The 27,409-nt window shown below is 41.0% G+C and overlaps 1 protein-coding gene across 1 annotated transcript in view; it reads left to right on the top strand.

Annotated features, from left to right (window-relative positions):
• The window catches only part of cubn (cubilin (intrinsic factor-cobalamin receptor)), a 295,475-nt gene that overhangs the window by 214,186 nt on the left and 53,880 nt on the right, over positions 1-27,409 (top strand). Inside the window, exons 43-45 of the mRNA XM_072574987.1 lie at positions 4,297-4,485; positions 6,118-6,244; positions 13,574-13,791. Coding sequence (XP_072431088.1) covers positions 4,297-4,485; positions 6,118-6,244; positions 13,574-13,791 — 534 coding nt within the window. The remainder of the gene's footprint in view (positions 1-4,296; positions 4,486-6,117; positions 6,245-13,573; positions 13,792-27,409) is intronic.

The raw sequence follows: 27,409 nt of genomic DNA, 5'->3' as shown, positions 1-27,409 counted from the left end.
ATAAATGGATATTTGGTTAAAAATTACCCAACCGGACATTGCTGGCATGGAGAGTTGGAAATGGAAAATCATATTTGGCAAACTTGTAAGACTTTTTGGAGGTTGTTGGTAGCAAAATTGATAATGGGGGCATCAATGGATGAGTATATTTAGATTTTCAGAAGCTTTTGATAAAGTACCCTGCAGCAGGTTGGTTAGCAAAATTAAAACACATGGGGCAGCAGATAATGTACTGGCATGGATTAATGATTGGCTAACAGAGAGAAAATAGAACAGGAATGAATGGTTCACTCCCGCATTAAAAGTCTGTAACTAGTGGGGTGCTGCAAGGATCAGTACTTGGGACCCAACTGTTCATAACCTATACCAATGATGTGAACATTGTTATCAATTGTAATGTATCCAAATTTGCAGATGCTAAAAAGTTAAGCAGAACTCTGAGAAATATGTAAAACCGTTGCAGGAAAATGTGAACAGGCTTAGTGATTGTGTAAAAGTATGGCAAATGTAATATAATGTGGAAAAAATGTGTGGTTGTGCACTTTGGTAAGAAGAACGGGTGTGCAGAGTATTTCCTAAATGGTGAGAGGTTGGAAAGTGTAGGTGCACAAAAAAACCTCTGTGTCCTTGTCAATACGTCACGAACGGTGACACGCAGCTGTAACATTAGGAAGATTGTTGGAATGTTAGCCTTTATCACAGGAAGATTTGATACAGGAGTAGTGAAGTCTTGCTTCAATTGTATAAGTGCTTGTGCAAACCACACTTACAGTACTAAGTGCAGTTTTGGTCTCTATCTCAGGGAAGATATTATTGCCATAGAGGGAGTGCAACAAAAGTTCAGCAGACTTGTTTCTAGGATGGCACAACTGTCCAATGAAGAGAAGACTTTTTTTATTTGTTCATGGGATTATGGCATTCCTGACTAGGCCAGCATTTAATGCCCAACCTAATTGCCTAAAGAGCAGTCAAGTATTAATCATTTTACAATGTGTCCACAGTTACTTATAGAATAGACCAGATAAAGATGGCAGAGTTCCTTCCCTAAAGGACATTAGTGAACCAGATGGTTTTTAATGACAATTGCCAGTGCTATTTAGGGTAGCTTCTATTTTCATATTTATATTGAATTCAATTGAAATAGCTTCAGAGAAATGAATGCACTAGTCGTAAATGCTGAAGAATCCTTCAATTCCAAAAGTGTCCCAGAGGATTAAAAAAACTATTAATGTAAAATGTCAAAAAAGCAGGGACACTCAAAACAGGTAAATAAGAGCCAATTAGCTTAACATCTATGGCTGGGAAAATGTTCAATCTGTTATAAAGCATGTAATAGCAAAACATTTAGAAATACATGATGTAAACAAACAGAGTCAACATTGCTTCATGAAGGGAAAATCATCTGACAGATTTTGTACCGTTCTTTGTGGAGGTAACAAGCAGGATAGATAAAGGGGAACCAGTAGATGTAATATATATGGATGTCTGACAGGCACTTGATATTATACCTTACATAAGGCTATTTAATAGACTGAGAGACCATGGTGTTGGAGATGATGTACTGGCATGGATAGAGTGTTAGCTAAATAGTAGAAGGCAGGGAGTTGAGATAATGGAGCTATTATCAGGATGGGAGCCTGTAACTAATGGAGATCCACATGGATGAGTGATAGACCACAATAATTTGCAATATATGTTAATGACTTGGATGAGTGAAGTGAATGTACCTTGCCCAAATTTGCAAATGAAAAAAAAATAGGTGGGAAGGCAAGTTGGTGAAGATGACAGAGTTTAAAGAGCAGTGCAAACAGGTTAAATGAGTGGGCAAAATCAGGGCAGAAGGAATGTAATGTGGTAAAATGTAAGGTTGTACACTCTGGCAGAAAGCAGAGATGAGCTGAATATTATTTAAATAGAGAAAGCTGCAGCACAATGGGATGTGTAGGTTCTCGTGCATGAATCACAAAATGCTAGCACACATTTGAATCAGGAAATAGAGGAGGCAATTAGACTGTTGGGTGTTATTTCAAGGGGAATGGGAAGTCTTGCCAAAACTATATAAAACATTCGTCAGGACACACCTGGAATATTGTGAATAGTTTTGGTCCTCTTATCCAAGGGAACACTGACACAGCAGGTGTTCCAGAGAAGGTTCACTTGGCTGATCCCGGGTGTGGAGAAGTTTTCTTATGATAAGAGTTTGGGCACATTGGGCTTATGCTCATTGGAGTTTTAAAGGTGAGCAGAGCTTATTGAAACATGTAAGGTTCTTAGGGTGCTTGATACAGAGCTGCAGAGAGATTGTTTTTCCTTGTGCAAGAGTTTGGGACCCGAGGGCATAGTTTCATAGTAAGCAGTCAATTGTTTAAGACATGAAGCAGGATTTTAAGAGATGAAGAGGGTTTTTTTCTGCCAGAGGTTGATGAATCTGTGCAATTCTTTACTGCAGAAAACTGTTAAGATCTGGTTGTTCAATATATTCAAGACTGAGGTAGGCAGATTTCTAATCATTAAGGAAATCAAAGGTAATGGGTTAAGGCAGGAACGTGGAGTTGAGGATTATCAAATCAATCTTGATCTCATTGAATGGCAGAGCACACTTACTTCTGTTCCTATGTCTTATGGTCTAAGTTTCACTGTTGGCCCATAGTAGGATTCAAACGTATGGTCCTACAACATTTGCCTACATTTCTGGATTACTAATCTAGTGATATTACCACAATACTATCACCTCCCCAGAATGGACAAACTGGACCCATATTATTTCAGAGAATGACATGTGACCTTGAAACTACGATAAAGGAATAGCCAGTTAGATGTTTCCCCTCACTTGGGAGTCTAGAACCAGCAGGCACAGTTTAAAATAAAAGCGTTCACATTTCGGATCAAGATGAAGCGAAGTTCTTTTACTAAGAGAGTGGTGAATGTTTGGAATTTTCTCTCAGTCTTTAGATATATTTAGAGTAGAGTTTGATAGATTTCCAATTGCCAATGGTATAAAACGTTCTGGGGTTGGCGCAGCTAAGAGGCATTGAGGTACTCGATCAATCGTGGTCAGAACAAATGGTAGAGCAGGGAGAAAGTGAGGACTGCAGGTCAGAGTTGAAAAATGTGGTGCTGGAAAAGCACTTCAAGTCGGGCAGCATCGAGGAGCAGGAAAATTGACGTTTCGGGCATAATCCCTTCATCAAGCCATCGATTCTTCTGCCTGACCTGCTGTGCTTTTCCAGTGCCACACTTTTCAACAAATGGTAGAGCAGGCCTGACAAGCTGAATGACCTACTCCTGTTCCTATGTTCCTAAGTCATGATGGTGTATGCCTTGGAAGGTATATTGCAGATGATGGTTTTCCCATGTATCTGATGCTCTTGATCATCCATGTGGTAGTAGTAGGGAGTTTGGAAGATGCTGGTGAACACTGGTCAATTATTTCCGTACATCTTATAGATGGTATACAGTGCTGCCACTGTGCATTGGTAGTTGTGAATATTGAAGGGTTTAGATTAGGGTGCAAATCAACTGCACTGCACATGATGTCCTAATTGTGTTTTTCTATTCAACCATCTTAGAAGGACAGCTCCTGTTAAACACAGTGCCACCTATCAGAAATAAAGCAATAAGGAAAATATTTCCATTAGTAATAGGTTTTCAGGTTTAAATGTCTTTAAGGTAGCCAAAAATAACATGGCTAATGATATTTTGCTTATCTGATTGTTATTATTAAACTGTGTTTCAATAGATTCATTTTCATTTTTAACATTCCGTAGGTACGACTAGTATGCCCACCTGATTATCCTTTTAGAAAGTTGTAGTATGTTGTCTTGGTCTGTTGCCTTTATGTGATGTAAATATTCACATAATTCTGTCAGATAAGCTGTTTCAGCTTCAGTGTTGATGTTAGAATAGTAGTATGAAGTCAGACGTTGGAGGAGAACTTGGCAGCTGGTATTCCCATGCACCTGCTGCCCCTATCCTTCTAGTTTGAGGTTGTGAGATGAAGAGGGTTTGCCACACCAGCCACGCTAAATTGCAATGTAGATGTTGTGGATAGTTATACTTTAAGGACTGTAGAAGAAGGGGATGTTTAAAATGTTGGACATTCTGTCGATCATGAATGTATCATGTTTTATCAAGTATGGTATCAAGCTTTTTGATCAATTATATTCTTGTATTTTAAATTATGAACCTTGTCATAACTAAGTAATGTATTGCATACAAATTGCAAGCAAAAGGTTTGAAAGATATCCAAAATAACCCTCAGTTAATGCTTCATTTTAATTTCACAAACCTTTACAGGATTTTTTATTTGTGAGGAAGACAGTTTGAAGATATATCGTGGAACTACAGCTAGTGGGAATCCTATAGCTACCCTTTGTGGTTTTTTAACCCCAGCACCAATCAGTAGCTATGGCCCATTGCTACTGGTTTTCAAAACAAATCATGTTTACACAAAAACTGGATTTGCGATCAACTACCATACAATCTGTGAGTAGTTCAGTTTAGAACTTGTTATTGTAATTACGTCGTACTGTTGTTCTGTTGCTGTTATGATTGGGAGTTGCATTATCTTTGCAAAAAGTGTTTTATTTTTATCTTTTCTTTAAATCTGCACATATTACAGAACAAGTGCAGCTAAGAAAATTTGGACATGGTGGTGTTTGCTTGCATTGCAATTATTATCCTTTTAATGATTGAAGTTGTAAACCAGGTGATGGTATCAAGAAGACATGCTTAGTTGCTGCATTGTGTTGGTAATATTCACTACAGCTGGTCATAGAGGAACTGATGTTTGAGTTTTTGATATTCCTGTGCTATCACTAGTTTTGCTTTGACGACAGCCATTAGCAGGTGCACAAGTATTACCAAGGGATGATTCTAATTTTTCTGGCTGTCTTTCAAATGAAAGCGCTTGCCCTGCACCAATGCTGTTAAGGTTCAGACCATATTAGGCAACAGACTGTATTTTTTGAAGCAATGTTGTATTTTGAGAAAGATTTAGATAGATAGATTCCCTACAGTGTGGAAACAAGCCCTTTGGCCCAACCAGTCCACACCGACCCTCCAAAAAGCAACCCACCCAGACCCACTCCACTCTGACCAATGCACCCAACACTATGGGCAATTTAGCATGGCCAATTCACCTGACCTGCACATCTTTAGACTGTGGGAGGAATCCAGAGTACTCGTAGGAAACCCACACTGACAGGGAGAATATGCAAACTCCACACAGACAGTCCCCTGAGGCTAAAATTGAACCTGGGACCCTGGTGCTGTGAGGCAGCAGTGCTAACCACTGAGCCACTGTGCCACCCTGATGCACGATGGTAATCTTCATGGAAAAATAAACAATGTCACATTACATGGCAAATAGAATAATATAGCTTGAAGTTTTTTATTCTCATTTTGGCACATCACATGTATCATTCAACAATTAAAAGGTAATTGCAAATAACATGAATTTTCTGGAATTATTTTGATTGCTAATACTTATTACAGTAATATCTATTGATTGGACACTGTGGAGTTGTGTGCTGTGCCAAATGTTTCTATAACACGATCAGTGGATTCAACTGTTGGGTGTCAGACATGCGGAAGTTCAATTCCACCATGTTTCTGACTAACAATTATACCTTTTCCACTTTCTTCTTCTAATACTTCATAAAAAGAATCAAATTATTTCTTGAGTCACATTCCTAATAAATAACTTACGCTCAGAACATCGATTCTCCTGCTCCTCGGATGCTGCCTGATCAGCTGTGGTTTTCCAGCCACCACACTTTTGACTCTGATCTCCAACATCTGCAGTGTTCACTTTCTCTAATGTGTGACAATCTCTTCAGATTCAAGAAGCATTACTAATATAAAAAATAAACAACCTTTATTTAACTATTAAATTTTAAAGTACAGTTTATATATATTATTGATAAGTGCAGAACTATATTCAGTATTAAGAGCAGTGGTGTGCATTCATTCTTGGTCAGCACTCTATTCCGTCTGGCCTCCCTGTGTAGTTACGTTGATGACAATGAGATTAATGCAGGAATATTTTAATTGATTTTTCAACTTAAGTAATCATCCATAACTTTGCTCATTGTATCTGTGGTTCTTTGTTTTAAGCCTGTGGAGATTCGTTTCAGGGATCAAGTGGCGTTATCAGCAGCCCAACTTACTCATGCATTGAAAACCACATCATAAATTGTACATATAGCATCACTGTTGGAAAGAACAGGATTGTTAAATTGAAGTAAGTATAGAAATATTCCTCTTTTTGTACTTTGTACTCTGTTGAAAAGAATTCTCATCCTTTGTTTGGGATGGAGTTGCATGGTAACTACTCTGATACCTTGCTGGCATGGCCACCATTCGTGTGTGACAACCAGAGTAAAATGTGTGATACTGGAAAAACACAGCTGATCAGCTAGGATCTGAGGAGCAGGAGAGTTGACATTTCACGCATAAGCTCACATTCCTAATAAAGAGCTTACGCTCAGATCATCGATTCTCCTGCTCCTCGGATGTTGCCTGATCAGCTGTGGTTTTCCAGCCACCACACTTTTGACTCTGATCTCCAACATCTGCAGTCTTCACTTTCTCTAATGTGTGACAATCACTAAACATTAATAAGTTCCATCAAATATTCAAATACACTAGGATTGTATTCAAGCCCAATCTTTTCCTCATCTCATTATGATATGGGCATTTTTAGTAAGACATTATACGATGTTGGTTTAGAAACAAGAGTTCTAGCTGATTTCTCTTCCCTGACATAAGACAAGTTGTTGTGTTCTTTCAAGTTGTTGCAACAGAGATCAACTACCAAATTGTTGACATGGATTTTAGATTTTCTGTCTCAGTTAATTATTGGACGGCGTAGGCAAGGAAATTTTCTTCAATTGTTGAAGCCTTTGATTTTTACATCGTGAAATATTATCCAAGATGGGGCTGGCACAGTAAATACTGTTTGGGTTCATTGGAACCCATCCACTCCAGGTTAACAGGATCGTTTTCTCTATGTACTCTTTGTCTTTTTTCTTTTCTTCTTCCTTTCTTCTTCCTCTTCAAGGTAGAGCATTGTTGGTCGGCGGTGGCTACAGCATTGGTGGGGTGAAGGCTGCAGTGTCAGCAGTATAGACTAGGACTTCTGGTGGTAGTGACAGTGCCCGGAGCCTCGACTGTGGGGGCCATAGGCCCAGAGCCTGGACGCCTGATGGTGATGGTAGGCCGAGAGCCTGGAGTCCTAGCAGCCAGAGGCCAAGAGCATGGACTCTTGGCTATGTTGGCAGCAGAGCCAGGGTCTCCTAGGGCATTGGTGTCATTGCTTCTGTTTCCAGATTGGGATTCCTAGAGGACCAGAACACCTTGCAGAAGCCCTGAAGTCATGCTTGAGACCCAATTTAAACATAAGATGAACTCTTATTTAAGTAATTTCTTTTTATCCTTATTGTAATCAAAATGGTGCTGATTTGTGGCAAGAGAACACTTTTTACTGTGTCTTCAAGATATACGTGACAATAAATAATGCATTGATTCGTTTAGGTGTTAAGAGTATTGTGTGTATTAGTGTAAAAGTGCCTGCTGTATTTTAAAACAAGTTAATCAAAGCATTAACTGAACCACATAATCTGATGATATGAGGTCTTACACTAAAGGTCAATACACAAAATAAGTACTCATGGAGTTGGGGTGATATGTTAACATTGAAAGGAGATTTGGTTAATGGATGAATGCAAAGATAAGAGATAAATGTGGCATTCATTTGGCAAGCTTTAAGTGTTAAAGTGTGGCAAAGGTCAGTGCCGGGGCCTCAGTTGTTTAGATTGTATGTTAATCTCTTGGAAAAAGGGACAGATATATTGTATCTGTATTTGCAGAGAATATACACTGCTAGCTGGGAATGTAAGCTGCAAGTTGGATACAAAGAAACTGAAAAGATATACATCAAGATTAAATAAGTGAGAAATTAACTGTTGAATGGAGGATAATCTGAGAACATACAAGATTATTCACTTTGGCCATAACAGTGGAAAAGCAGAATGCTTTTAAAAGGTTTGAGAATTGTAGGTGTTGCTGTGCGGAGGGACTTGGTGTGCTCATACATCGATCACAAAGTCAGCACACAAGTAGAACAAGCTTGCTAGGGTGAGAGCCCATGAAGGAAATGAAACCCTGCTGGGGGCTCAGGAACATTATACAAAGTAAATGCAAAGTATTTAGACAATCTTCAATAGCACTGTTAGTTGCTATATTGTTACGTCAATTGTTTTTAATGCAGTGATTCAACGTTGGGGCACTCATGGGTTGGGGACATCACAGGCTGGACAGCATTTATTTCCCCAACTCCAGTTGTCTTGGAGAAGTTGATAGTAAGTTGCCTTCTTGAACCCACAATGCTATTAAAGAAAAAAATCCAGGATTTTGACCTTGCAGCAATGTAGTACTTCCAAGTTAGGATGGTGAGTGACTTGGAGATAGTGGTGTTCCCCCATATCTGCTGCCCTTGTCCTTCTAGATGGTCATGAGTTTGAAAGCTGCTGTCTGAGGATTTCCGCACTGCATCTTGTCGATAGCACACACTGCTGCTAGTGAGTATCGGTGGTGGAGGGATTGGAGGCTTATAGATGAGATGCCAATTTTGGATGGTGTTAAGCTTCTTGAATGTTGTTGGTGCTGCACTCCTCCAAGCAAGTGGGGAGTATTCCATCACACTCCTGATTTGTGCCTTGTAGATGGTGGTCACATTTTGGGAGTCAGGAGGTGAGTTATACATTGCAGTATTCTTGCTTCTGATCCATAGCTACTGTGTTTATGTAGTAAGTCCAGTTGGGTCAATGGTAACCCCCAGGATGTTGATAGTTGGAGATTCAGTGATGGTAACACCATTGACTGTCAAGGGGTGGTGGTTAGATCTTATTGGAGATGGTCATTGCCTGGCATTTGTGTGATGCATTGGCTAACATTATGTAATTGTCCACACATATTCCAATACATTTCCCATGAAGAAAGAACCATGACATTTTAAGAGGTATCATTTTGTAGGGTTAATAAGGGCAGCAGATGGAGAGAATAGTGCAAGTAGAGAGGATGGATTGAGATAGTTACATTTAAAGTAATGATCAAGGAACATGGGGAGCAGGTGGCTAAGTTTGCAGATGACACAAAGATAGATGGAGGGATAGGAGTGTTGAGGAAGTGGAGAGACTGCAGAAGGACTTGGACAGGCTAGGAGAGTGGGCAAAAAAATGGCAGATGGAATACAATGTGGGAAAGTGTGAAGTTACACATTTTGTAAGGAAGGGTAGAGGCTTAGATTGTTTTCTAAATAAGTAAAGACTTTGAACATTTGAAGCACAAAGGGACTTAGGAGCTGTGGCTCAGGATTCTCTGAAGGTTAACTTGTATGTTCACTTGGCAGTTAGAACAGCAAATTCAATGTCAGCATTCATTTCAAGAAGGCTGGAAATCATGGACTACTCTCTAGTATCTGCCTTATTCTTGGACACCTGCATCTCCATCAAGGATGGGCACCTCAGCACCTCACTCTACCACAAACCCACAGATAACCTCATGCTGCTACACTTCTCCAGCTTCCACCTGAAACATATTAAAACAACCATCTTCTGTGGACAAGCCCTATGCATACACAGGATCTGTTCAGATGAAGAGGAGTGTGATGGGCACCTGGAAGTACTCAAGGATGCACTCATAAGAACAGGGTATGATGCTCAACTCATCGATCACCATTTCCGACGTGCCACAGCGAGAAAACGTAATGACCTTCTCAGGAGACAAACATGAGCTGCAACCGACAGGGTACCCTTTGTTGTCCAGTACTTCCCAGGAGCTGAAAAACTACACCATGTTCTTCACAACCTATAATACATTATCTTTGAAGATGAACACCTCACCAAGACCTTCCCCATGCCTCCATTTCTCACCTTTAAACAGCCACCAAACCTCAAACAGATCATTGTTTGTAGCAAACTGCCTGGCTTCCAGGATAATACCACACAATCTTGTCACAGTAGATGTTGCAAGACGTATCAGAGTGTCGACAGGGATACCACCATTACGCATGAGGATACCTCCCACCATGTACGTGGCAGGTACTCATGTGCCTCAGCCAGCGTTGTCTATCTCATACACTGCAGGCGAGAATGCCTCGAAGCATGGTACATTGGTGAGACCGAGCAGAGGCTACAGCAACAGATGAATGGACACTACACAACAATCAACAGAAAGGAATGTTCCCTCCCAGTCAGAGAACACTTCAGCGGTCTGGGACATTTGACCTCTGACCTTCTGGTGATCGTCCTCCAAGGCGGACATCAGGACGGGCAACAACGCAAAGTGGCCAAGCAGAGGGTTCATGTTACACTACAGGTGACCCCAATGCACCACACACACACACACACACACACACACACACACACACACACACACACACACAATCCAACACACACACACTCACACTCCAACACACACACACTCACACTCCTACAGACCCGTGCACTCATGCAGACCCTCTCTCATAAACAAGCTCTCTCTCAGATGCTCATACATACACTCCCACACTCACACACACACAGGCACCCTCTCACAGATTTATATTGGGCGGCACGGTGGCACAGCACCAGAGACCCGGGTTCAATTCCCACCTCAGGTGACTCACTGTGTGGAGTTTGCATGTTCTCCCCGTGTCTGCGTGGGTTTCTTCCGGGTGCTCCGGTTTCCTCCCATTGTCCAAAAATGTGCAGGTTAGGTGAATTGGCCATGCTAAATTGCCCGTAGTGTTAGGTGCAGGGGTAAATGTAGTGGAATGGGTCTGGGTGGGTGCGCTTTGGCGGGTTGGTGTGGACTTGTTGGGTCGAAGGGCCTGTTTCCACACTGTAAGTAATCTAATCTAATCTATACCCCTTTACACTCACACTCACACATATATACACACACTTCTCACAGACATTCATAACCCACCCCCCCCAACACACACACCCACATGCGCACGCACACACGCACATATATAAGTTTGTGAGGTGAAATTGTATTTGCAACTGCATGAATCCATGTAAGATTCTGTAAATCTGATTTTTAATTAGAATCAGTCTGACCATTGTGGTATAGACAGTTTCACACAGGGCATCTCATACCTTCAATGCATTATCTGGCCAGCATGACACCAATTGTTAAAGTACACTTGAGAATGTAGCTTTAAAAAAGTTCTGTGATTTACATATGAAAGAAATGAAACCAACCTGTTCATTCTAAAAGATGAGAGACTTGACAAACAATCCAGGTCTTTTTCAATATATAATTTCAGTTACATCACATTGTAAACTTATGCTATAAATTCTGTGTCTTACGATCTTATATTCCACAACCAACTGATGAAGGAGCAGCGCTCCGAAAGCTAGTGCTTCCAAATAAATGTGTTGGACTATAACTTGGTGTTGTGTTATTTTTAACTTTGTACCCCCAGTCCAACACCAGCACCTCCAAATCTGAACATTAGGGATGTACTACTGAGATTGTATAAGGCTCTGGTCAGACCACATTTGGAATATTGTGAGCAGTCTTGAGCCCCATATCTTGGAAGGATGTGCTGGCCTTGGGACAGGACCAGAGAGGTTTACAAGAATGATCCCAGGAATGAAGAACTTGTCATTGTGAGGAATGGTTGAGGACTCTGGGTCTGTACTCAATGGCATTTAGAAGGATGAACAGGGATCTGATTGAAACTTACAAAATACTGAGAGGCCTGGATAGAGTGGATGTGGGGGAGGATGTTTCCTCTTGTAGGAGAGATGGGGACCCGAGGTCACAGCCTCAGAGTGAAGGGATGACCTTTTTGAAATGAGACGAGGAGGAGTTTCTTCAGTCAGACTGTGGTGAATCTGTGGAACTCATTGCCACAGAAGGCTGTGGAGGCCAAAAGTCGTTGAGTGTCTCTAAGATAAAGATTAGATTACCTACAGTGTGGAAACACACCCTTCGGGCCAACCAGTCCACACCGACTCTCCGAAGAGTAACCCACACAGACCCATTTCCCTCTGACTAATGCACCTAACACTTTGGGCAATTTAGCATGGCCAATTCACCTGACTGCACACTTTGGACTGTGGGAGGAAACCCACGCAGACACAGGGAGAACGTGCAAAGTCCACACAGAACAGTCACATGAGACTGGAATCGAACCTGGGATCCTGGTACTGAGACTGCAGTGCTAACCACTGAGCCACCATACCACGAAGATAGGTTCTTGGTTGTTAAAGGGATCAAGGGTTATATGGATAAAGCAGAAGAATGGGGTTGAGAAACCTATCAGCCATGATCAACTGGCAGAGCAGACTTAATAGGCTGAATGTTCCAATTCTGCTCCTATATCTTTTTGATCTTATGGTCTGCCTCATGAGAGATCAGCCTTATGGTCCAGTAGGTATATGAAGACTTTACTTTGACCATCGTATCTGTGGTATGATATATTAAACAAAAGAAAATCTTTCTTTATTAATACAGCTTTCTAAAAAAATACACTTTGATGAGTAGCTAGAACAGTTTCAAAATTTGGAGCTCTAAGTTATGTAGCTAGACTCTCAGAACTGAACAAGTCAGTTCAGAAACAAAAACAGAAAATGCTGGAGAAACTCAGCAGGTCCGACAGCATCAGTGGAGACTGATACAGCAGTAACATTTCAAGTTTCAATGTGATTCTTCTGCAGACCTGAGAGAGGTAGACCTACTGGATTTTGACAGCCGTTCTGTTTTTAAATTGGATTTTCAGCACCTTCAACATTTTGCTTTTCTGTTAGATCATAACACTGATGGTAGTCTGCAAACATTTAATAATGTCTGAGGCTTGTTTTCATTTTATTCTGGCAGAGGCCTAAGTCTTTAAGATCTAGGAGCAGAAGTAGGCCATTCAGCCCATTGAATCTACTCTGCTATTCAATGAGATCATGGCTGATCTGATGCTTCTCAATTTCACTTTCCTGCCTTTTCCTCCCTTACTGATGAAAGTTTTATTTCAGCCTTGAATATATTTAATAAGCCAGCCTCAACAGATTTCTATGGTAAAGAATTCCACAGATTCACTACCCTCTCAGAGAAGCAATTTGTCCTAATCTCCATCTTCAATGGGTGACCCTTTATTCTGAGATTATGCCCTCTGGTCCTGGACTCTCCCACAAGAGTTAACAACTTTTACATATCTACCCTGTCAAGCCCCTAGGAACCTTGTACTTTTCAATTAGGTCACCTCCCATTCTTCTATACTCCAATGAGCACAGGCTCAACCTATTCAACCAGTCCTCATAAAAGAATCCTTCTATTTCCAGTAGCAACCTAGTGGACCTTCTCCAGTACCTCCAATGCTTGGCATGAAGCCAGTTCAAATGAATAGATTTGTACTTGAGTATCCCATGAAACAATTTTAGGCTTGTTGTGACAAACATGAGTAAGGCAGTTTAGATATTTAATCAAACCAGCTATCAAATGGTAATTGTTAAATATATTGAAAATTGCTATTGTAATGTAAGATCATACTTAAGTGTTGTGATAATGTAAGAATTTTCTTCTTTAGATTCAGTGAATTTGATATTGATGCTTCACCAGCATGCACCATGACCTATGTGGCTGTCTATGATGGTTCGAACACTCTTGCACCACTTTTAGGCCAGTTCTGTGGTGCAAAAATGCCACCTGTTTTGAGGAGTACCGACAACTCGATATTCCTTGTGTTTAAAATAAACAGCTATTGTCCTATTGGAGAATGGAAGGCTTCATATACAGAGACATTAGGTAAGTGACATATGAAATTTGAGAAATAAATTAAGCAAAATTGAATCTTGCCATTTGATTTCTCACGTCAGACTTTTAGGGCAAATTCTATACAATGCTAATGATATGTTTAATAAAAACTTTTTTAGGTTACATATTTTACCTATTTTAGGCTAAATCCTCTTAAATGAGTTATGATATGTATGAAGGATATTATAATTCCCAGACTGGAATTTTGTGATGCTTCATATTTAAGGGATGAATGCCAATATTGAGGGTTTATAGACAGAAACTTAATGGTAAGGGGTAGAGTAGGTGACAGACACATTGATCACCACTATAAAAATCAAAATGTGTATCAGTCCACATAAAATATTCACATGTACAAAGAAGTATTCATATCTGAAATGAGTATGATATCCTGGGTAATCCAAGATGGAGGATGTGAAAAAATTGTGGCTCTAAGATCTGTTCCTTTTTTTGAAGTATTTTCGGTGTTAAAGCTGATTTCCTGGAATTTCAGGAGCAGTGATTACTGTTTGATAAGTTGTTGCATTGTTTTGGAACTTTGGGAAAAAAAGAACAAATGATGGTACTTTGAAAAGGAGGAAGGGAAGCAAAGACAGTGACCACATGGTCAGTGATTCATATGCAGAAATAAACCTACACTGCTGTCTGACCCAACAGTAACCTGCAATAGCTGCTGTCTGGTTTCAAGTATCTCTGGACATTTGAATTTGTTTGAAGCAAAATAAACGAACAGTGAAATTCACAACTGACCTTGGAGAAACCTGCGTGTGGGAGCTCACAGCTGGGGAGCAGCTAAGTGGCTGTTTAAAGTATATCCTTACTGTTTTTCTTGAATAGAGCGTGGTTTCATTTTATTACATGTTGTTATTGCTATCTGTCTCTTCATTAAACTTTAAAAATAGGTACTAAGCTAGCCTGAAGCAGTATTTTGAGAGCAGTAGTACAGTGCTATTTTCTCATTCTGTAGATTGTTAAAATGCAAAGGTGGCCTTTAGTATAGTAATGTTGTCTTCCTGTTGGATGTGGGATATTAGGGAGTGTTTCCATGCTACCGATGATTATGTCTGCAGGAAGTGTTTGGTTATGAATCCTTTTGGATCTTATGGAGCAGCAGTTAGAGGCAATGAGGAATTTACAGGAGCTAGGGGTGTGATGGATGGCAGTTGCAGGGAGGGAGATACATCAAAGATACAGTTAGGTAGATGGGTTACTGCCAGGAAAGGTAGGAGAGGGAGGCAGTGGGTGCAAGAGTCTCCAGTAGGTACATCCACATACTGAATCAGAAAATTTTCTTGTACACACTTAACAAATTCCTCTTTATCCATGCCTTTAACACTATGGCTGTCCCAGTCAATGTTTGGAAAGTTAAAGTCCCCTACAACTATCATCCTATTATTTTTACAGATAACTGAGATCTCCTTAAAAATTTGTTTTTCAATTCCCGCTGACTATTGGGGGATCTATAGCACAATCCCAATAAGGTGACCATTCCTTTCTTATTTCTCACTTCCACCCAATAACTTCGCTGGATGTATTCCTAGGAATATTCACCCTAAAAACAGCCATAATTTTATCCCTAATCAAAAATGCCAAGGTGAATTAATCCCTGGGACCCGATCAGGTGTACCTTGTGGGAAGCTAGGAAAGTGATTGCTGGACCCCTTGCTGAGATATTTGTATTATTGATAACCACAGGCGAGGTGCTGGGAGACTGGAGGTTGGCTAATGTGGTGCCAGTATTTAAGAAAGGTGTTAAGCAAAAACCAGGGAACTCTGGACTGGTGGGTCTGACATCAGTGGTGAGTAAATTGTTGGAGGGAATCCTGAGGACTTACATGTATTCGGAAAGGCGAGGATTGATTAAGGATAATCAACATGACTTTGTGCGTGGGAAATTGTGTCTCACGAACTTGATTGAGTTTTTTAAAGAAAGAGCGAATAGCATTGATGAGAGCAGTGCAGTGGACATGATTTATATGGACGTTCGTAAGGCGTTCGACAAGGTTCCCCATGGGAGACTGGTTAGCAAGGTTAGATCACATGGAATACAAGGAGAACTAGCCATTTGGATATAGAACTGGCTCAAAGGTAGAAGACAGAGGGTGGTGATGGAGGATTGTTTTTCAGACTGGAGGCCTGTGACCAGTGGAGTGCCACAAGGATCGGTGCTGTGTCCACTGCTTTTTGTCATTTTTATAAATGATTTGGATGTGAACAAAGGAGGCATGGTTCGTAAGCTTGCAGAAGATACCAAAATTGGAGGTATAGTGGACAGCGAAGAAGGTTACCTCAGATTACAATGAGATCTTGACCAGATGGGCCAATGGGCTGAGGAGTGGCAAATGGAGTTTAATTTAGATACATGCGAGGTGCTATATTTTGGAAAGGCAAATCAGGGCAGGACTTATACACTTAATGGTATGGTCTCGAGGAGTGTTGCTGAACAAAGAGACCTTGGAGTGCAGGTTCATAATTCCTTGAAAGTGGAATCACAGGTATATAGGATAGTGAAGAAGGTGTTTGGTATGCTTTTCTTTATTGGTCAGTGCATTGAGTATAGGAGTTGGGAGGTCATGTTGCAGCTGTACAGGACATTGGTTCGGCCACTATTGGGATATTGCATGCAATTCTGGTCTCCCTACATTTGGAAGGATGTTGCTTAACTTGAAAGGGTTCAGAAAAGATTCACAAGGATGTTACCATGGTTAGAGTGTTTGAGCTATAGGGAGAGGCTGAATGGGGTGTTTTCCCTGGAGGTTTGGGGCTGAGGGTGACCTTATAGAGGTTTATAAATTCATGAGGTACATGGTTAAAAATCACATACGCCAGGTTTATTTGGAAGCACTAGCTTTCAGAGTGCTGCTCCTTCATCAGGTATTTGTGGAACCACCTGATGAAGGAGCAGTGCTCCAAAAGCTAGTGCTTCCAAATAAACCTGTTAGACTATAGGCTGGCATTGTGTGATTTTGAACTTTGTACATCCCAGTCCAACACCACCACCTCCAAATCATGAGATACATGGACGGAGTAAATAGACAAGGTCTATTCCCCATGGTGGGGAAGTCCAAAACTTGAGGGCATTGGTTTAAGCTTAGAGGGGAAACACATAAGATTATGAAAGGATTGGACACTCTGGCAGCAGGAAAGGTGTTTCCGCTGATGGGTGAGTGCCGAACCAGAGGACACAGCTTAAATGTGGAGTTTGCACATTCTCCCCGTGTCTGCGTGGGTTTCCTCCGGGTGCTCCGGTTTCCTCCCACACTCCAAAGATGTGCAGGTCAGGTGAATTGGCCATGCTAAATTGCCCGTCGTGTTAGGTAAGGGGTAGATGTAGGGGTATGGGTGGGTTGCGCTTCGGCGGGGCGGTGTGGACTTGTTGGGCCAAAGGGCCTATTTCCACATTGTAAGTAATCTAATCTAGTAAAAAAATACGGGGTAGACCATTTAGGACAGAGATGAGGAGGAACTTATTCACCCAGAGAGTGGTGGCTGTGTGGAATGCTCTGCCCCAGAGGGCAGTGGAGGCCCAGTCTCTGGATTCATTGAAGAAAGAGTTGGACAGAGCTTTCAAAGATAGTGGAATCAAGGGTTATGGAGATAAGGCAGGAAGAGGATACTGATTAGGAATGATCAGCCATGATCATATTGAATGGTGGTGCAGGCTAGAAGGGCTGAATGGCCTACTCCTGCACCTATTGTCTATTGTCTATTTAAAAGAAACCTAAGGAGTACCTTTGTCACACAGAAGGTGGTATGTGTAGAGAATGATCTGCCAGAGGAAGTGATAGAGGCTGTACAATTACAACATTTAAAAAGCATTTGGATGAGTATATGAATAGGAAGGGTCTAAAAGCATATGGGCCAAATACTGGCAAATGGGACTCTGATTGATTGGTTGATAGTCACGTGTACTGAGATACAGTGAAAAGCTTCCATGTAAATGGAAGGTTGGATTCTGTGATAGTCTGGGCAGTGCACACAACCTTCTGTAGTTTCTTATGGTCCTGGGCAGAGCAATTGCCATACCAGGTCGTTATGCACCCAGACATTATGCTCTCAATGGTGCACCTGTCGAAGTTGTTGAGAGTCCTTATGGACATGCTGAATTTCCTGAGCTGCTCAAGGAAGAAGAGGCATTGTTGTGCCTCCTCGACTGTCGCATTTATGTGGGAAGTCCAGGACAGGATGTCGGTTATTGTCACTCCGAGGAACTTGACTCTCTCCACCCTCTCAACCTCAGTTTCATTGATGTAGATGGGGCATGTTCTCCTCCTTTCTTTCAGAAGTCAATGATCAGTTCTTTAGTGTTTCTGATGTTGAGACAGAGGTTGTTCTCATTGTACCATGTCACCAAGCTTTCTATCTCCCTACTGTATTTTGACTCGTTGTTGTTAGATATCTGTCCCACTACAATGGTGACATCAGTGAACTTGTAGATGACGTTTGTTTGGAATTTGGCAACACAGTCATGAGTGTACAGGGAGTACAGTAGGGGGCATCCTTGGGGGGCTTCAGTGTTTAGTGTTATTGTGGAGGAGGTGCAGTTACCTATCCTCACTAATTGCGGTAAATGTCATTTCTACCCTATTCAGTGCATGAATTTCTACTACACGCGAATGGGAACTGTACATTTAAGTGACAGTTCGTCACTTGGTGAGAATCACAGGGAACAAAACTAATTAGAAATAACCCATAACATGTGTTGAATGTACATTTATCAATGGTCTGAAGAACAGTTTATTTCTTTCAATTTTATTGATTGTGAACATTGGAATTAGTGCTCCAAAACATCAGACTACAATTCAGTGCACAGTGTATATGGTAATAATTCGCAAACAACATATTTTCTAAAATTATATGCACAAAGTTTGTTAAAGCTGGAATTCAAATCAGACGGTGACCTATAGGGCATATCACTTCATAGCAATTAGTTGCCAAAGCATCCAGCACAGAAGCACTCATCAAATAAATCAGATTCCTAAATGTTAACCTGTCACTGTGCAACAAGAATAAATGCTTCATCTGATTTAACCGTCTTATCTATATAATTGAAAAATCATGTGAGAACTGGGTGAGGTTGGGTTTGATTTTGATGTCTGTTATCCATCCATTTCCCATAACATTTTACACCATTGATAATAATAAAAATGTATCAACCCCTACTTTAAATAGCCTTGAATACTGAGCTTCCTCAGCTCTCTGTGGTAAAGAACTCAAAAGATTCAGTGTCCTCTATGTAAAGAATTTTATTTCATCTCAGTCCTAAGTGGCATAGCCCTTATTTTTAATTGATTAATTGCCTAATTATTTTTGCCTGATATATTTATTGTCATATCTACCAAGGTATGCTGAAAAGCTTTGTTAACGAGCAGTACAAGCAGATCATAGTAAGCAAAGAATGTACAGATCAAAAAGACATGGACAGAGGCATATAAGTTACATTGCACAGGGCGTGCTCTAAGTGAGATCAGCATTTAGCAAGATCAACATTATTTAAAGCTAGAGAATCCATTCATCAACCTAATAACGGCTGGGAAGAAGCCATTCCTGAACCTGCTGGTGCATGTGTGTTCAGGCGTCTGTATCTCCTGCCTGATGGAAGAGGTTGTAAGAGAGCATTAGTTATACCCCCTGGTTCCAGACTCCCAAACTAGGGGAAATATCTTACCTGCACCCTGTCTGTTCATTATTTTGTAGGTTTCAGTGGCTCAGTGGTTAGCACTGCTGCGTCACAGCGCCAGGGACACGGGTTCAATTCTACCCTCGGGCGACTGTCTGTGTGGGTTTCCTTCAGCTGTTCCAGTTTCTTCCCACAGTCCAAAGATGTGCAAGTTAGGTGGACTGGCCATGCTAAATTGCCCAACAGTGTGCAGAGTTGTGAAGGGTCAGTGGACTAGCCATGTGAAATGCAGAGCTCGAGGAAAATGTATAGGGATGGGTCTGGATGGAATTCTCTTCGGAGGGTCAGTGTGAACTCGATGGGCTGAATGGCCTGCTTCCACATTGTACGGGTTCTATGATAAGTGGCATGTAATCTCTCTCATTCTTCGAAATTCTACAGAATATAGGCTCATTTTGCTCAATCTCTCTTCACTGGACAGTCCCACCAACCTGAAAACACGTGTGAACATCCGAGCAACAAGGTGAACCTTTGTTGCAATCCTATTTGGAAATCTTATCTTTCCTGAGATAAGAAGCCCAAAACTGCACACGGTACTCCAGGAGTGGCCTAACCAAACATCTATACAATGGAAGCCACACTTAATCACTACCCCTGTACTCCAATCCTCTTGTGATAAAGGCTAATATTCCAAAGAATAACTTGCTACACCTGTGTGTTAACATTCAGTGACTTAGTGACAAGGACGGCCAAGTCTCGTTGCATATTTACTCTTTCCACCCTGTCGCAATTCAACAAATACACTGTGTTCTTCCTACCAAAGTGGAGAACCTCATATTTTTCCACATTAAGTTCCATCTGTCATGTTCTTGGCCAATCAGTAAGCTTGTCCAAATCATCCTGGAAACGTTTCACATCTTCCTGACAACACACATCCCTTTTTAACTTTGTGTCATCTGCAAATCTGGAAATATTGCATTTAGTCCCTGAATCCAAATTATTGATATATATTGTGAATGGCTGTGGCCTGAGAAATGATTCTTGAGGTGCTATTAGCCAACATGAGAATGGTCCATTTTTTCCTATTCTGTTGTCTGTCAGTCAGCTAACCCTTAATCCCTGCCAATTTAATACCTCCTATACAAAAGCTTTACTTTTGTTCTTTAACCTCCTGTGGGAAACTTATTAAAAACCTCTGAAATTCCAAATGCACCACATCAATCAACTCCTTATCAATTTTGTTAGTAAATTCATCAAAATCTCCAAGTTTGTTGAACAGAGTTTTTCACTCAATAACCTATACTGACTAGACCCAATCAGACCATTTTTATCAAAGTTCAATTTATCACATAGTTTATAACAGATTTATACATAGGTCATTTTGGATATTTAAAATAACGAAGGACAAGATATTTAGAGTATTAATCTCTCCTTCAGTCGATAAAATGTGAAATAAGAGGGTATCACCTTAGAAATCAAATTAAGCTGAATAAAAGAGATTCCAGGAAAAGATTTTTCATGCAAAGAGCTATTATTGCAGCTACATTACTGCTCAGAAAGCATTAAATAATTGCTTAGGCCTCCTAAATATCAGGCATTATATTGTGAAATATATGTTTCTCCCCCATCTGATAAACCACAAAGAGTTGCTGTGCAATGCTCGAAACAGACATTAGCCCCTTTGTTTATGGAAGTAATGGGCCTAATGTCTGTTTGAGGTTCCCATTGCTAGGTTAATTTGCCCTGAGACTAATCTAATTTTGCTGACAAAAATTAGATCTATTAGTAATGAGATTGCACGTTCCACATCTGGATCCTGCCTGAAAAATACAGGGCCCCTTTTATTCATATTTATTGTTTCCAGCACACAATTGTGCACCACTCTACAAGCCCAACAGACAATCCTAAATTGTCACTGTCATTCTTTTGTGTCTGCAAGGTTATCGAGCATATCGCAGAATCACATCCACTGTTGGACACTGCGTTGCCATCAAGCTCACGCTTTCAAAACCCGAAATGGCGTCCAACATTAGATACAATTCTGCGCGATTTGCTGGATGATCCTGTATGCAGGAAGAATTACACTGACAACCAATTCAGTATTGTCAGTCCGGCTCACAGCATATTGCACCTGTCAGCAGTTGAAGCTACATATATTAATGCATGGAGTCCTGTTCTTTGCAGACAGAAGTAACACGCACATGTCCTACAACTTTTATCATAAAGTGGATGACAGTAATTTGTCCTATCTAGATTTACAGATGTTGCTGTTAATTTTTCACGAGTTGTCCATGGACACTTCTGACAATTCAAAGTTTGTGAGAAGATTTGTAGCTTGGATGCTTGTTGTTGTGGTTCTGTTTGCTGAGCTGGGAATTTGTGTTGCAGACGTTTCGTTCCCTGTCTAGGTGACATCCTCGGTACTTGGGAGCCTCCTGTGAAGCGCTTCTGTGATGTTTCCTCCGACATTTATAGTGATTTGTACCTGCCGCTTCCGGTTGTCAGTTCCAGCTGTCTGCTGCAGTGGTCGGTATATTAGGTCCAGGTCGATGTGCTTATTGATTGAATCTGTGGATGAGTGCCATGTCTCTAGGAATTCCCTGGCTGTTCTCTGTTTGGCTTGTCCTATAATAGTGTTGTGCCAGTCGAACTCATGTTGTTTGTCATCTGAGTGTGTGGCTACTAAGGATAGCTGGTCGTGTCGTTTCGTGGCTAGTTGGTGTATGACAATGATTAGGGATTCACTAAGCTGGTGCTTGATGGTTTTCAGCCTTTACTTGATTTGACATCTTTTGAAATGGAATGAACTGGAAGGGTTTACAGTGCCTGCTGCCTGGATCCAGAGCAGGGAAAGGTAGCAATTCTGTTTGTGATTTATGGTGCTTAATGAGAGCTTGGAGACACTTTATAGGGCATTCTCTGGCTTGAGAATGCTGGCAAAGTGAATTCTTGGCATAAAATTTCTGTATACATTATAATCTTGGCATTGATTTACTCGACTGAATAATAAGTGGATACTTCAATTTTGTTTCAGTCAAGACATTACATTTTATATCTTGAGAAATGAGCCAAATTCTATAACAGTACAGTATTTCTAATAATATTTCTAATAATAAATTATTAAAATTCTCAGATTTCGTATCTCACTAATATTTCCTTGAAACTCTGTGCTACAGCAAACACAGCTTAATAACACATCTCGTAATACCAATGATCACAGGGAATGCTCTCATTAGTTATAGAGTCATAGAGTCATAGAGATGTACAGCATGGAAACAGACCCTTTGGTCCAACCTGTCCATGCTGACCAGACATCCCAACCCAATCTAGCCCCACCTGCCAGTACCCGGCCCATATCCCTCCAAACTCTTCCTATTCAAATACCCATCCAAATGCTTCTTAAATGTTGCAATTGTACCAACCTCCACCACATCCACCATACATGTACTACCCTCTGCGTGTAAAGGTTGCCCTGTAGGTCACTTTTATATCTTTTCCCTCTCACCCTAAACCTATGCCCTCTAGTTCTGGACTCCCGGACCCCAGGGAAAAGACTTTGTCTATTTATCCTATCCATGCCCCTCCTAATTTTGTAAACCTCTATAAGGTCACCCCTCAGCCTCCGACGCTCCAGGGAAAACAGCCCCAGCCTGTTCAGCCTCTCCCTGTTGCTCAGAACCTCCAACCCTGGCAACATCCTTGTAAATCTTTTCTGAACCCTTTCAAGTTTCACAACATCTTTCCGATAGGAAGGAGACTAGAATTGCACGCAATATTCCAACAGTGGCCTAACCGATGTCCTGTGCAGCCACAATATGACCTCCCAACTCCTATACTCAATACTCTGACCAATAAAGGAAAGCATACCAAACACCTTCTTCACTATCCTATCTATCTGCGATTCCACTTTCAAGGAGCTATGAACCTCCACTCCAAGGTCTCTTTGTTCAGCAACACTCCCATTAAGTGTATAAGTCCTGCTAACATTTGCTTTCCCAAAATGCAGCACCTCGCATTTATCTGAATTAAACTCCATCTGCCACTTCTCAAGCCCATTGGCCCATCTGGTCAAGATCCTGTTGTAATCTGAGGTAACCCTCTTCACTGTCCACTACACCTCCAATTTTGGTGTCATCTGCAAACTTACTAACTGTACCTCATATGCTCACATCCAAATCATTTATGTAAATGACAAAAAGCAGAGGGCCCAGCACCGATCCTTGTGGCACTCCACTGGTCACAGGCCTCCAGTCTGAAAAACAACCCTCCACCACCACCCTCTGTCTTCTACCTTTGAGCCAGTTCTGTATCCAAATGGCTAGTTCTCCCTGTATTAATGGCTTTTGTTCCCTTTTTTTACTTCAAGATTTTCTCTTCTTCTCCCTTCCCATCTGAACACAGTGACTTTTGTTGAGCCTGTATCAGCAACATTTTGGTATCCTGCTTGACTGGTTTTCTTCATGCAGCAGCCCAGATAGTGAATGTTAGTCAAATATTTGACATGAAACTATGTAGTCAAGCATGACCATATCTCCATGTAGAACTTTTACCAGTAAGACAGATGAACAAACTCATATCCAGTAGTGCAATCTCAATCTAGCAAAATCCACTCTGCTGGTCTGGCAACTGCATCCACAAATCAAATAATCTATTTCAAAATCAGGCCCTTCTTTGTGGTTCATGGCTGGCATGCAATCTCAAGGAGGAGAGAGAAGACAACTTAAGGGCATTCTGAAAGTCTGATCGAAAAGGTGGAAAATTGACATTGGTGTTTGTAAGGACCATGCTCTCAACTGGGCCAAACAGCGATACTCATTCAACAGGCTCCAACTCCATTGTAAACTGACCACATTAACTCTGCTGCGGAGCAACAACAAAAGTAGAAGGAGAAAGCCTGGATTGAGAAACCCCCTTCCTCAAGATAATTCTTGTCTTTTTGCTGCTGTGTCGCCTGAGGACACATAGCAGATTTTCACATCATTCTGAGAGACAGATAACAACCATAACTAGGGCACAGATAGCAGGCAACAGGAGGAACTCTGTCAGATATATATAGTTATAATTGCAGGAGTGTAAACTCAGCTGTAATACATTTCTGTCTTCCTGAAGGAAATAAAATCTACCTCCTTAAGTTGCAAAGTTGATTTATAAAAAGGCCTAGAAAATCTAAGAAACACTAATTTCCCTTCCCTGGAGGTGGTGAGAATGTGAAATAATTGGGTCAGGTGGCCCTGGAGAGACACCCACCCACTTCTCGCACCTCACAAATTAAGTTTTGGGTAAGAAGGTGCATGGACAACTTTCTTGGCCCGTCACCAACTATGACCCTGCAATTCCAGTGCTTCAGCTCACCACCTTCCCAACAGGTGAAACACAAACCATCGGATCCTGGAGCAGGTGGAGGGCACCAATCATGGAGACACATCTGGGGCAATGGGTTGACCTCTGAAAACTATCCCCTAGCCTTCACTCTGAGCCTTGTTATCCTGCTGTCTCCCCATGACCCCCACCCATGAGAAAAGTGCAAAAATGTACCTCCCCACAGCTGAATCCTCTGAGAAGTAGGCATGAACTGGCAGACTTTAGGACCCAGAAGTTGATGGTCCCAGATTGGGTAGCGGTATTGGCACTCTTTGATTTGTTGAGAAGCCAACCATTCTTAGCTGTGAGCTCTAAATGAGCTGAATCATGAGGAAACATTAGACAAGTTTTTTGGGCGATGGGCATTGTGTATCAGTCACCAGCTGATACTCATAACCCTGCACTTTAACAAAACAAATGGGAAAGCACCACACAAGTTGAAAAAAGTTATTGAATTTACAAAGAATGTTATTAAAACAGTAATATGAAATCCGATTGCTATCATTTTAAAATGTGATTAGTACAGATGTGCTTATTGCTTTGCCAATTTTGTTAGAAGTTTATTAACATTATGCTATTGGTTTAGTGCATAGGTTCCGTTGGGACAGGCAGAAAAAGAGAACTATTTGATTTCAATAAAATTTATATTATTTATGATTTAGCATGGTATTGATTTCTTCCTACCAAAGCTCATGACCCAGAACTTCCCTACATTTTCCAAGTACTTGTCTACTAATTGAACCTTTCTACTTCCCCTTGTAGATTCCTCAAGTCCTCCTCACAACCTGCCCTTACCCATGCATGATCAGCAAATTTGGATAAGGTACAGTCTGTACCCTCCTTCAAGCCATTAACATGGATCATAAATAATTAAAGCCTTAGAAAAATCCTTGTCGCACTTTATTAGTTATATTTTTCCAATCTGAAAAAGACCCAGTAATCCCAACCCTCCCATTGACAGTTTACTTACCTGTTATCTGGAGGATGATTGTTGTATTCTCCACCATGAAGACTGCCATTTCCAGTCACAACCTCCAAGAGTCCCACAATCACTTCAACTATTCTCTTTCTTTTTATATATCTGAATAAGCTCTAGCAATTTCTTTTTATATTCCATGCCAATTTCATAATCAACTGTCTCACTCTTTATTAGCAATTTAGTCATTTGGCTTCAAGTTTCTAAAAATAATTCCCAATACTTTGATCTACCATTGATTTTCATTGTGTTGTGTGCTTTATTTTTAGATTGGATGCTCTCCTTGGCCACCTTTGTTAACAACTAGTGGTTCATCCTTCTTTTTAATTGGAATAAGTTTTGTTGAGAGTTATGAAATATCTGTTTAAATGTCTGCCGCTGTCCATTCACTGACTCTCAGTCTATTTTCCCAGATTGCATTTGACAACTCTTTCTTCAGAACTCTGTGATTACCCTTTATTAACTTGGGAATACTGTTTCAGAGACCCAGTTTGTTCTTGCTCAAACTGAACTTGAAATTCTACCATGTTATGATTGCTGTCCCCTTGAGTCTCCTTACTTGTGAGATTTGTTATTAATCTTCCCTCATTACACAACAACTTGTTCCAAATCAGTCAATATCAGGATATCCAGTGAGTGGTGAGTTGTTTAGAGAACAGCTCATGGTAAGACGGGGCGGGGGGGGGGGGGGGAGGGGAGGGGAGGGGGGGCAGATACTGGATGTAATACACACCATAGGGGTAGGAATGGAAGTCAACGTGATGACTTCCATAAGACTCTGTGAGAAATCTCCATCCAATAAAACTGAGGAAATTTGCACCTTGACAATAAAATTGTAAGATTCACCCGAGTCCCCAACCAGCTCTTGTAGCCATTGTAATTATATAGCTAGTCCAATTCAATCGGTGGGATTTATGACAAGTTGATGGTTGAGGATTGAATGATGGTCATGTCAGTGAATGTCAAGAGAAGTCAGTTAGATTTTCTCTTCTTGAAGTTGATGACTGTTTGATACTTGTATGTTACCAGTGGAGGCCTGAATGAGCAGAGTGATAATGATGTCTCCCCCCTTGGGCCATACATGGTAAATGTGAGATCAAGCACTAGAAAAGGCCAGCAGTTACATAATGGTGGAAGTAGTAGGCCAATCTGCTGCTTAGAGCAGAACAAGGCCATTCAGCCCATTAAGTTTGTTCTGCCATTCAGTGAGATCATGGCTGATCCGATGACCTTCTATTCCACTTTCCTGCCTCCTCCCCACAACCCTTGATTCCCTACTGATTAAAAATCTGTCTACCTCAGCTTTATATCCATTTAATGACCTAGCCTTGACAACCCTTTGCAGTAAAGAATTTCACTACTCTCTGAGCGAAGAACTTTATCCTCATCTCTGTCTTAAAAGTGTGACTCCTGATTCTGAGATTGTGCCCTCTGATCATTTTTGTGCATCTATCCTGTCAAGTCCCCCGAGAATCTTGTATGCTTTAATAAGATTGCCTCTCATTCTTCTAAATCACAACAGATACAGCCCCCCGAGAAGCTTGTATGCTTTAATAAGATTGCCTCTCATTCTTCTAAATCACAACGGATACAGCCCAAGGTTCCTTCTAAGATATGTGGCTGTTCATGCATGCATGCAGCTGCGTCAGTGT

This window comes from Chiloscyllium punctatum, chromosome 8, assembly GCF_047496795.1.
Source record: "Chiloscyllium punctatum isolate Juve2018m chromosome 8, sChiPun1.3, whole genome shotgun sequence".
Lineage (NCBI taxonomy): Eukaryota > Metazoa > Chordata > Chondrichthyes > Orectolobiformes > Hemiscylliidae > Chiloscyllium > Chiloscyllium punctatum.
This window is presented reverse-complemented; position numbering and strand designations above follow the sequence as displayed.